The 12,866-nt window shown below is 43.7% G+C and overlaps 1 protein-coding gene across 1 annotated transcript in view; it reads right to left on the bottom strand.

Annotated features, from left to right (window-relative positions):
• Positions 1–4,076: 4,076 nt before the first annotated feature.
• Positions 4,077–12,866, bottom strand: part of LOC121080674 (E3 ubiquitin-protein ligase UHRF2-like) — an 86,252-nt gene continuing 77,462 nt past the window's right edge. The window contains exon 4 of the mRNA XM_040578813.1: positions 4,077–4,409. Within this exon, the coding sequence (XP_040434747.1) occupies positions 4,143–4,409 (267 nt within the window). The 3' untranslated portion in view covers positions 4,077–4,142. The remainder of the gene's footprint in view (positions 4,410–12,866) is intronic.

Consider the following 12,866-nt stretch of genomic DNA (forward strand, 5'->3'; position numbering starts at 1 on the left):
AAATATGACAGCGACCTTTCTTGATCAGCTCCGTCAGCGTCGAGATCTTGTCTTGTATTGTGCGTCGTGGTTGCAGCGGGGGAGCTATCCATTCCAATACGATGGTGGAGTACTCCCCTTTCTCTCCTGTTTTTATTATTTGCTGTGTTAGAGCACCCATGAGGTACTGAGTGCCACATAAGATAGTCAAATCGATGGGTAACCCTACAACACGCCGATGCGTGGAGCGCATAGTCACCACTGATGCTATTTGTTGTAACGTTTGTTCTTGCTGTTCAGTAAGCTGTACTGGGGTTGAAGGATCTGTCCCTCTCAACAGGGGGCGTAGTTGATTTAATAGTTCATTGGGGATGCCCACTACAGGCCGGAGCCATTGCAGATCACCGAGCAGTCGTTGGGCGTCGTGAAGGGTTCGGATATCCAAATGGAGTGACAACTTTTGAGGATGAATTGTTGTATCAGTAATGCGCCACCCCAGATACTTCCAGGGGCTTGATTCTTGCACCTTTTCGGGTGCTACTACCAAGCCTCTATGCTTGAGTTGTTCTGTTAAAACCTGGTTTTGTTGTAAAGAGAAGGGTGTCGGCTGTGCTAACAAGATGTCATCCATATAATGGTAGATTAAAGTCTTAGCCCAGCGTTGTCGCAAAGGTTGTAGTGTGGCAGCAACATAGAGTTGACACAAGGTGGGCGAATTTCTCATTCCTTGTGGGAGGACCGTCCATTCAAAGCGTTGGTCCGGTCCCTCCCGGTTGATCGCGGGTAAGGTAAAGGCAAATCTGCGCTGATCATCTTCATGTAAAGCAATTGTGAAAAAGCAGTCTTTCAAATCTACAATGAGTAAATGCCACCCTTCCGGTATCATAGCTGGGTTGGGTAAACCGGGTTGTAAGGCCCCCATATCATGCATCTGTTTGTTTACCGCTCGCAGATCATGAAGCAATCGATATTTTCCAGACTTTTTCTTGATAACAAAGATGGGGGTATTCCAGGGGCTCGTTGACAGACGCAAATGACCTTGTTGATACTGCTCTTTAACCAGTTCATGCACCTGTTCTAGACTTTCCCTTTTTAACGGCCACTGCTCTATCCACACTGGTTCCTCTGTCTTCCATTGGAGTGGGATCAGGAAAGTCCAAGCAATGGCCGCTCCTAGAAAGGGAGGTCTGAAGTGAGGACCATCCCCATTTGGGCCAAGATATCGCGGCCTATCAAAGCATGCACCCCCTCAGGCAGTGGAATAATCGAGACACAACAGTTTATAACTTTGTCAGCTATAGTCCATCGCAGAAGGGGGGATTTGCGAGCGAGGGTCAATCCTCCCACTCCTGCAACTGTGGCATTGGTCGTACAGGTTGGCCAATGCGCCGGCCATTTCTGTGCACTGATTATAGAGACATCAGCACCAGTATCCAACAGCGCAGTAATCGAGAGTGTCTGGTCTCCATACTGCACTGTGACCGATCGCCGTGGTTGTTGACGCAAGCCAATAGTCAATAAAGCCATTTGCCCTGTAGACCCAAAGTTACCTTGTCCTCGAGGTTGTTCTTGCAGTGGCTGGAGGGTGCCTGCAAGATGCGGTAGTGGAATCAGCTGGGCTATCTTGGTCCCTTTAGGTGTAAAGAGTGGGGGAAACAGCGTCTGAGCCATAATATGAATTTCTCCGTGAAAGTCCTTATCAATCAGTCCCACCAAAACATTGAGTCCCAACATGGTGGCTGATGAATGCCCTATGAGTAATGCTCCAACAGCTTGTCCGCCTATACAAACTGGGCCTTGTATGCCAGTAGCAAGTTTTGTAGGCTTTGAGTCCAAGAGGGTACAATCTACTGTTGTTGCCAGGTCCAAGCCGAGGCTTCCGCTGGTTGTGGGTCGGAGAGGAAAGGATTTTGTGCTGCTGGGCAAGCAGCCGCTTTTTGTGTCGGTGTGGGGCGGCTCTTCCCGCTGGGTCGCCCGTTTCCCGATCGATGACAAGCAGCTTCGTTGTGAGTGTCTGAGCGGCAGTTTCGACACCATACGGAGTTGACATTGCAGTCCCGTCTCACGTGTCCGGTGACACCGCAACGGAAGCACCGTAGACGAGATGGGCCGCGGGCATTTGATCGCCCAGCAAAGGCTTGCAAAGGAGCAAGGGCTGCCAAGACCTGACTTTGGGTAGACTGCGCCTGCTCTTTTAAAGCACTCCCTAGTTCTTTTATTGCCTCGACTAACATAGCCTGGGGCCCGACTGGCACTTGTGCCATTCTTTCCAAAGCTTCTTCTATGGTCCATGTCCCTGGTAGCGTAGCTAGGATGTTACGTGTGGCTGGGTTACAATTCTGTATGGCACACTGCTTTAAAATGGAGCCTTTGAGATAGTCTTGCACCCCAGCCGCCTGTATGGCGTTTGCTACCCGATCAATAAATAACCCAAATGGCTCCTCTCTTCCCTGCTTGATTCCCATATATGAAGGGATTCCCCCAGGCTCCTTTATACCGTCAAGCGCTAGCCTAGCTAGCCTCATCGCTTCCTTTGCCTTATCCGGTCCCATCAGTGCCTGAGCTTCGGTTTGAAAATAGGGTCCTAAACCCATCAGCTCCTGTAGAGTAACCCCATGCAGTGGGTCCCCTGGCTGTCTAACCACTGCTACCGATTCCTGACAAGCAGCCTGCCAATGAGCGTTAAACAGAAGCTGCTGATGTTGGCTCAAGATTAACTTCATTATACTGCGTATGTCACTCGGGAGTAAGATATTAGTTCCCCAAAGATAATCTAACATTTGTCTGGTGGGTTCCCCTTTTAAACCTGACTCACTCACCGTAGCCCGTAGCTGAGTTAATAATTTCCAATCTAAGTTAGTGAGAGAAACCGTGATATTCCCCTGCGCATCTGGCTGTGAATACGTGACTGGGAAAGCCTCATGCACGATTCCCGCGGCAAAATCGCGTTCACCCTCAAGCATAGCGCTGTCTGCTATCTGCTTCCAGACCTTTTGTCTATTTTGGGCAACCTGAAGACCTTCTGCAAAAGGATTCGTACATTCCCTACTCTCTACCGGGTTTTTACGGTCTAGCTCCTCGCTTACGTCATCATTCCCCGACGGAGGGGCTGAGGGATTCGAAGAGGGCGGCGACGGGAAGGGCGACTGGTCCCAGCTTCCCGCAGCCCCCTGCTGAACCATCAGCGTACGCACCGAGGGAGGCAACGGGGAATCGGGGGGGGGGGGGGGGGGGGGAAGCCGATTCCCCCTGCCGTGTGGCTATTGCAGTCCCGCTTGCAACTCCCAGCCGCTCAGAGGCAGCAGCAGCCGCTCTCTGTTCGGCTCGATGTTGCAAAAGGGCATTAGTGACAGCCTGCCATGGTTTCATCAGTTTTTTGGCAGTTTTATTGTCGGCTATTACTTCGGCAAACAGTGTGTCCCCATAATTACGCCACTCTGCATGCTCGAAAACCATATCTGGATTCCCAAAATGACCCCTCGCTACCCCATACGCTAATAACCCTGGTAATTCCTTTTTACAATCTATGCCCCGAATGCTCCGCTTTTCTAAAAAGCCTTTGAGCAAATCATACGTCGCTTGTCTCTCCATACCATCGTCAGCGCTGTTGCAGCCTTTGCGAGACTTCGGCGACGCGTGGCCGGCAGGACCCTCTGTAGGTGCTCCCGGGCGCGGGGACTGTGCCCTTCCGCCTCCTGCGCTGCTTTCAGGACCGGTACCCGAATCTCCGTCGAACCGTGGCTCGCAGGTTCAGCCCTCTCTAGGGTCCCTGTTCGGGTGCCATTTGTTGCGATGGAGGGAAGACACAGTCACTCAATATGAGTGATCAGCAGACTTCGTTTATTGTGCCTTACAGTCACCTTTTATGCCTTGTTATAATTAGCTCATACATATTACAAAAGTTAAGCTCATGATTGGTTAGTTGCCTAAATACCAAGCCAAGGACAGCCAAAGACAGTGTATTTTGCTTTACTTCAGATAAGCTGAGAGCGATGTGCATTTTTGTCCAGCCAGCTAAACTATGTTTATGTAAACTTTTTCAGCTAGCCAGCTATCCACATATGATGTCCTCAAAATAATATCAGAAGTTTCTTCAACAAAATTATTTGTTTTTACACACCAAATCATAACATATGATGTCCTCAAAATAATATCAGAAGCACTTACTCATCATACTTGATATGATAAATAGCTTCTTCATCGGTGTCCATGCAGTCTGAGTAAGATGTGGATGGTGTACTGTCCAAATAATTTTCATTCTCTCTAGTATGATCTTGACTTAAGTTTCCATTAGTCCTTTTGTAAGAATTGCCACTCTTTACTTGAGCTTTACCGTTCTTTTGTCCTTTTGTTGCTCGAGTAACATTTTCTATATGAGCTTCAAACCAGGCTCCAATGCTGACATCACGGGCATCCACCAATTCATTTATCTAAAAGGAAAATTTGATAATGAATATTTATTTCCTATGATCCTGGTTAAGAACAGAAAGGAAAACTGGCCAAACTATTTAACTGTCAGTGAAAAACTTCTACACTGTTAATTTCAACTGGTTTGGGCTTGGGTAAGTTAGAGCAATGTTCGGTCATTAAAGTGTTGTGCTTCAAGCATTTTATTCTTCTAATCTTAATAAGATCTGTTATGAACACAATTTGTAAAATAAAATAAAATTTAAAGTTGAGTCTGATTTATTTTTAATTATTTTTTTTTTACCTGCAAATTAGCTTAATCTCTCTTTCCACTGAACTTTTTCTTCAGGTAATTTTTCCTTATGACTAAAATAAGCATGTATACTTAAAATATTAGCCCACAACCAGATTTTAAGATTTCCCTGGACTTCCAAATTAGAATTATTACTTAACCCTGATTCTTTTTGACCTGCACTGCTGATGAATCCTTCGATATTTGAGAAAGGAGGGGGGAGGGAAATGGGCTCTCCAAGTCTAACAAGGCTGCTATCATAACCAATCGAGTCTGGTGCTTCCATAATTTTTTTGACTGTAAGAAATGGAAGTATCTCATGACTCTTCTCCTTTCTGTGCTCACAATAGTGCTAGTAGTAAGTTATGAAACTACTCTGTTGTAGAGCATGTTTCATTCATTCATTATCCTCACAGATTTTCTCAAGCCTTCAACTAATTACATGCATATTACTCCAACAGTACAGGGGTTTTCCTGTGATTAGAGTTAAACCACTGAGGTATACATTGCTTCAGTTACGCAGTCATTCTTTTAACTACTGTAGTGTATAAACAGTTATTTTCTTTGAAATATTAACTGGAATAAAAAAAGTATTAAACCCCCCCCACACACACACTTAAGGAACACATTTGTTCGTTGCACATCAAGTATAAGAAAACATTATTGCAATAGAACTGTTATGGAGTCATACCAAGTGAAGAAGGCATATGGAAGAGAACTCTAAGATGAAAAATTTAAAGTAAATTCTAAAAATGCTCTGAATAAGTTCAAGTACTGTAAAATCAAATTGGGGGAACTACTTTTCATGCTCATTTTGGAAATAATATTTTAACAGGAATATTTCACAGATGTATTTTTAGTTTTACTTTATTTGCAAAGCATCCTTTTATTCTATTTTTTTTTACATAAAGAAGAGAATTTACCTTATAAAGACCATCTAAATGTCCCTTAAACAAACAAAAAACCCCAAAAAAACCACACACCAAAAAAAACCCCCAGAAAAACTGAACCCAAAAGATAACACATTGACATAGCGGCCAACCTCAGGGCATGAATAAACTTGTTTTACCACACTGTGATGCATACAAGAGAATTGTGCATTTCCAAAATGTTTAATAAGCAGCCTCTGTACTGATACATAGATAGAACAATTATAAAACTCATTTTTCTGGGATAAATTTATAAGGCTGAATTGCTTCAGGGGCTGTATTATGTGTTTACAGTTTTTTAAAATGAGGACAGCTTAATTTGCTACAGATGTGTATGATTTAATTTATAGCCTTAATCAAGCAGCAAGACAGTGACAGAGATGGATATTTATTCCTACTACACTCAAACACCAGCATCTATAAACAAAACAACATGAATTAATTTAATTATCAGTATCTTAACTGAATCAATCATTAGGTAATTTGAAGTATAAACAAAAGCAATTCCTAAACAAATTTACTGAGAGATAGAGGGTGAAAGGTAAGAATATAATGAATAAAGTACATATCATAGTGAGCTTATTTTTTCTTACTTTTCACATGCTTCCTTGAAAGAAAAAAAACCCCATATAAATAAAATCAACCTTCCCCCCCCCCCATGTAAAAACCTGGCATCCAAGTTAAATCTTTATTCTCAACTCCCACAATATTAAAAGTATACCTTTTAAAAAAGTAAAATTATAATAAACAAATGAAAGCTCTACCTTGTTTTAAGTCACTCTGTTGACTAATTTTGAACATAAGGAGCAGGTATTTCTAGAAGGAAACCTCAGGAAAACGTCCCTATGTAACCTTAGGCATTTCAGTTAGTTCTAGCTTTAAAGTGATTTGCAACTTCCTCCTCCTGAAAATGCAGTTGAGACACAGACGTTATTGAGGTTTCCCCATCTGCAGCTACTTCTTGAGACTAGCTACTAAGATAACAAAGAAGCCATGTTATTCAAGCCAAAAAAACATTAAAGCCAGAAAGAAGTCTCCTGTGATCGTTCCTCCCAAATGCGTCTTTCTGTACTGTGATGCTCACACTTGGACAATAGACTTCCCAGCCTTGTAGAGAATAAAGGCAAATAATTATGAGTATAAACCCTTGAGGACTATATCACAGTTATTTTATATACCATCCTATTTATACCTGATGAACTAAAGATGTAGACAATAGCAGAGGGGTTCAAAGAAAAACTAAGGCATTCAGTAGAAGAATGTTAATCAAAGCCTTTCTAATCTGTAACTCTGTTATGAAAATAATTTTAATTGGTAAATCAATATGGACACTTTAAGCTTAAAGGCAGCCAATGATACAGAGCGCTTTAAACTAGACTTAGCAGGGGAAGGGGATGGATGCGGTTTTGAGCAACAGAGAAGAGCCACGGGCTTTTGATGTATTAGGAACAAACAGGGAAACGCCTCAAAGGAATTAGGGCTTGTCCCGCTAAAAAGGTGACAAGGTAGGTAGCCCAGCTGAAGTGCCTCAATACCAATGCACGCAGCATGGCTAACAAGCAGGAGGAGCTGGAAGCCTCTGTGCGGCTAGAAAGCTATGATCTGATTGTTACCACTGAAATGTGGTGGGACGAATTGCACGACTGGAGCGCTGGAATCGATGGCTATAAACTGTTCAGAAGGGAAAGGCAAGGAATGAGGGTTGGGGGGTTTGCCCTCTATGTAAAGGAATGGAGTGACGGCACAGAGCTGTCTTTGAAAACCAGCAACAAACAGGTTGAGAGCTTACGGGTAAAAATTAGGGCCCAAGCCAACAAAGGAAACCTTGTGGCTGGTGTTTACTACAGGCCGCCTGATCAAGGGGAGCCTGTTGACAAAGTGTTCTTACTTCAACTACGGGAAGCATCGCGCTCGCAGGCTCTGATCCTGCTGGGGGACTTCAATCACCCTGACATATGCTGGAAGAGCAGCACAGCAAGCTGTAAGCGGTCCAGGAGACTCTTGGAGTGCGTCAAGGACAATTTCTTAATCAAGGTCTCTCCAAGGGATGTGAAGAATAACAAGAAGGGCTTCTACAGGTACGTTGGCCAGAAAAGGAAGACAAAAGAAATTGTACACACCCCCATCCCCACTCCCCAATAAATAGGACAGGATATCTCGTGACAACTGACATGGAGAAGGCAGAGGTACTCAACAATTTTTTTGCCTCAGTTTTCCCCGACTCTTCCCACATCTTTCAGGTCCCTGAATCTCAAGGCAGGCACTGGGGGAATGAAGTCCCACCCATCATGGGGGAAGATCAGGTTCGAGGCCACCTGAGGAACCTGAACATACACAAGTCCATGGGACGTGACAAGATACATCCCGGGGTCCTGAGGGAATTGGCTGATGTAGTTGCCAAGCCATTCCCCACGATATTTGAAAAGTCATGTCAGGTGAAGTCCCCAGTGACTGGAGAAAAGGGAAACATCACACCCATTTTAAAAATGTAGGCCCTGGGAACTACCGACCAGTCAGCCGCACCTCTGTGCCTGGTCAAAACGATGTAACAGATCCTCCTGGAAGTTATGATGAAGCATATGGAAAACAGAGATGTGATTAGGGACAGCCAACATTGCTTCCCCAAGGGCAAATCATGTCAGACTAGTCTGGTGGCCTTCTACGATGGAGTGACTGCATCGGTGGACAAGGGAAGAGCTACGGATGTCATCTACCTGGAGTTCTGTAAGGCCTTTGACGTATTCCCCCACAACATCTTTGTCACTAAATCGGAGAGAGGTGGGTTTGATGGATGGACTCTTAGATGGATAAGGAACTGGCTGGATGGCCGCATCCAAAGAGTTATATTCAATGGCTCAGTGTCCAAGTGGAAACCAGTAACGAGTGGTGTCCCTCAAGGGTCCGTACTTTTATGATTGCTTCTCCATTTTGTTCTAACAGACAACACAGCAAGTTTGCAAAGAAATAAATAGGGTAAAACTAGAAAACCTCCCTGTGGCTTCAAATTCCCAATTGGCTTTATCTTTCTACAGGAAACCATTTCTGGCTCAGGGGTAAACTTATTTGAGAATACACAAAATGTTGCCAGCATTGCATCTGAGTATATGAACCCTCCTGAAATCTGCAACACTGGGTATCCCAGTGCAGAGACACTTTCAGTGATTCTATAGGAGTCAACTTGGACAGAGCCCAGTTAAGAAGTTCTGCTTTGACACTACCCCCAAGGTACTCCTACAAAATGAGATTATCCAATATGGGTAATTTCTCAAGCCTGTCGAGGTCCCTCTGGATGACATCCCTTCCCCCTAGTGAATCAACTGCATCACTCAGCTTGGTGTCATCTGCAAACATGCTGAGGGTGCACTCAGTCTCACTATCTATGTCATGGATGAAGATATTAAATAGTATTGGTCCCAGTACAGACCCCTGAGGAACACCACTCGTTACTGTTTTCCTTTTGGACATTGAGCCGTTGACTATAACTCTTTGGATGCGGCCATCCTGCCAGTTCCTTATCCATCTAAGCCAAGATCTGAAAGTAATGAGCAAGAGAGATTACATTTGGTGGTGGGTTCACCTTGGCTGGCTGCCAGACTCTCTCACTCCCTCTCCTCAACAGGATGGGGGGAGAAAATAAGATAAAAAAGCTCATGGGTTGAGATAAGGACAGGGAGATCATTTACCAGTTACTGTTGTGGCCAAAACAGACTCGACTCTGGGAAAATTAATTTATTTTACTGCCAATTAAAATAGAGTAGGATGGTGAGAAACAAAGACAAAAACTAAAACACCTTCCCCCTGCTCCCCCTTCTTCCCAGGCTCACTCTTTTTGTTCCCAACTATTCTATCTCCTCCCACCCTGAGCAGCACAGGGGGGAGATGGGGAACATAGGGTTGCGGTCAGTCTCTGCTGCTCCTTCCTCCTCATGCTTTTCCCCTGCTCCAGCGTGGGTCCTCTCCATAGACTACAGTCCTTCAGGAAAAGACTGCTCCAGCATGGGCTCTCCACAGGTTTGTGGTTATGACATTTTTCTTCCCGAGCAACCATTACACATGCTGAGGCCCTGTTTTCCAGGAAGTGGCAGGACATCTGCCTGCCAATGGGAAGTAGTGAATAAATTCCCCTTTTTGCTTTGCTTGTGCATGTGGCTTTTGCTTTCCCTATTTAACTGTTGTTATCTCTATCTAGAAATCTTCTCGCCTTCCTTTGTGTAGATGCTCACATGCCCAAGAACCGCATCACTGAGGAACATCAAAACAACAAGCAGGTAGACCAGGCTGCCAGAATTGGAGTGACTCAGGTGAACCTGGGCTGGGAAAGTAAGAGTGAGCTATTCATAGCTTGGAGGGCCTATGACACATCAGGATATCTAGGGAGGGGTGCAATGTACAGATGAGCTTGTGATTGAGGGGTGGGACCTGACTGTTGAGGCCATCACACAGGTCACCCATGAATGCAAAACACGTACCGCAATGAAGCAAGCCACATGAGTAAAGCGTCCCTGGAATAGCGGGCGGTGGCTGGCATATCAATATGTCAATTGCCTATACTGCCACAAACTTGCCAAGGCAAGTGCTGCGTGGAAGCAACTACTGGATGGCTAGAAACATACACTGTAAACCATGCCACTGCTCAAAACACCATCCTGGGCCTTGAAAGGCCAGTTCTGTGGCAACAGGACACCCCCAGAAAGAATCGAGTCAGACAATGGGACTAATTTCCAAAACAACCTCATAGACTCCTGGGCCAAGAAACACAGCATTGACTGGGTGTATCACATCCCCTATCACCCACAAACCTCTAGAAAGATTGAATGATATCATGGACTGTTAAAGACTGTGTTGAGAGCATTGGGCGCTGGGGCATAGAAGCACTGGGATGTAAAATTAGAAGCTACTTTGGCTAGTTAACACCAGAGGATCTGATAACTGACCTAGTCCTGCCCAAATACAGCCCCCTACATATGGTGGGAGGAGATAAGACCCCCGTAGTGCACATAGGGAAGTGGCTGGGAAAGGCAGTGTGGGTTGCTCCTCCCATGGGAAAAGGAAAACCCATTTGTGGGATTGTCTTTGCTCGAGGACCTGGGTGTACTTGGTGAGTAACGCAGAAGGATGGGAAACCCATGCACCCACCACCATACACAAAATCATCCATTCCTTCACGTGGCACATCCACCTTTAAATAACAGTAACTCAATGTTTAGCAGATTCTTAGGCCAATTGTCACAGGGTTATCTTAAAATATCATTTTACAATGAATTAGTGTTCTATTCTCTGCCCAAGTAATATTTTTTTTTAAAATCAGTCTTCTTTACAGGAGTATTCTATAGCTATAGACTATTCTATGGCTAGTAATGCCACATTTAAATCTGCAAGTAGAACACCAGAGAGGAGACTGCTGCAAGCATGCTTCTCTAATGATTTAAAAGGTGTAAAGCACTGTGTGGTATTCACCAGTAATGATACTCAGGGCAAGAATATCTGTTTCTGGTATGAGCAAAAAAACCAAGTTCCTAGAATATCAGCAAATGTGCAAACTCAGAGCAAGTCAATTAATCTGCAACAGTGCCCATCTTTGGGGACAAAAACCTGAAAATTATCAAAAAATAAATTACATGCTCAAGTTATTACGCTACCTGATTTAACAGTAACTTATTTGTATATCCCTACCCATCGTTATTGCTTCATTAAGATTTAAAAGAATAACATAAGTTGGAAGACAATCAGTACTTGAGGTGCTCTACTTTGTTATAGGAGGAGAGAAAAGCTACAAGAAGGTGTGGTTTCTTGAAGTACACACACTATACTCAAGTTAACATTACAAGGGGCTCGTAACCAGTAAGGTTACATTCTCATAGCCAGCTACTGCAAGGAAGCAGCTATACCCACAACATAGTACCACTTTCTCCAGCATACTCTTCCCTCTGCAATTAAGATAACACCTTCTGGTCTGCTCCAACTTTCCAAGTTGTACTAAAGGAATGTCAGATACAGAAAATTCAGGATATAGCCCCAGGTCTATATATGAACAAACAAGGACAATCTGTGCACATTCAAAGGAAATTAATAGAATAGATGCTTTAAATCCTTGCTGAACACAATATTACTTATGAAAAAATTCTTCTTCCCAGTAGTCATTTCCTACATCACCAGAATTCATGAAAGCATTACTGAAATGAGTCACAAATCATCCTTCAGACAAATTAAGTATTCAACCTAAAAACCTGGCAAATTTCATCAAAATAAGTACTGCAATTTGCCTCTGAAACAGCTTTGGGGAATGGGTGAACATCAAGTCCCCCAATCAGCTTGATAGGACATTCAATCCAACAACAATTTAGATAGCAGATTGAGAAAAACTTTGCTCAAAGACATCTCCCCCAAAATGAGGGTGCCTAGGCAAAGTATTAAACTAAAAGCTATACATTTGGTAAATAATCTTACATGATATTTTTAAGAACATTTGTCGCCAGTTCATAATTTACATTTATGAAGTTGACAGGCAAATAATTAGTCAAGCTGTATTTCATATAAGTCAATAATGACTCTCTAAAGGGATATTAGAATATGTACTAAAGCAAGAGTAACTTGCTTTAGAGCAAGAATAACAGATTTTTTTATTTCACTAGCTCTTCCAACTCCAGTAATTTAGAAAACAGTCAAGTTACCTTAGTAAATGTCACTCCCATTTTTTCTTCCTGTTTAGCATGCTTCTAAAACTTAGGGCCTCGTTAATATCTTTTGATTGATGCACCACCAATAAACAGCTACACCTGGTGCATCTGTCATCACTCTTTCAGTATACTGAGCATCTACAAGTACAAAAAAAAGAGATGACATCTTCCAAACACATAGAAATTCCTAGCCTCTACAAAGCATGCAATGATTTTGTTATTTAGTTGCTCCTTAGGGAGTGCAGCAGCCCAGAGCACTGCAAACAGAGGTGCAGCCGCTCACTAGCAGGGGCAGTTTGTGGCGCAAAGCACCTGGGATGCTGCAGGGGCTGCTCTCAGTTTGCACAGCAGTTTGCACACAGAAAGGCTGACTCCTGATTAGGGAGGATCCGGCTCACAGAGAGCAGCAGATACTAACAACACGGCTGTGTTACACAAGTATACACAAGAAGAAAGAGACACAAAAGACGGGTTGTTTAGTAAAGGAGGATGAAACAGGGACGTCACAAGAACAGGAGGAAGAGGCAGAACAAGAGGTATCCACTCAATCCCTATCCCCAAGTGAGCTGTTTGATATTCAAA

Source organism: Falco naumanni, chromosome W, assembly GCF_017639655.2.
Source record: "Falco naumanni isolate bFalNau1 chromosome W, bFalNau1.pat, whole genome shotgun sequence".
Lineage (NCBI taxonomy): Eukaryota > Metazoa > Chordata > Aves > Falconiformes > Falconidae > Falco > Falco naumanni.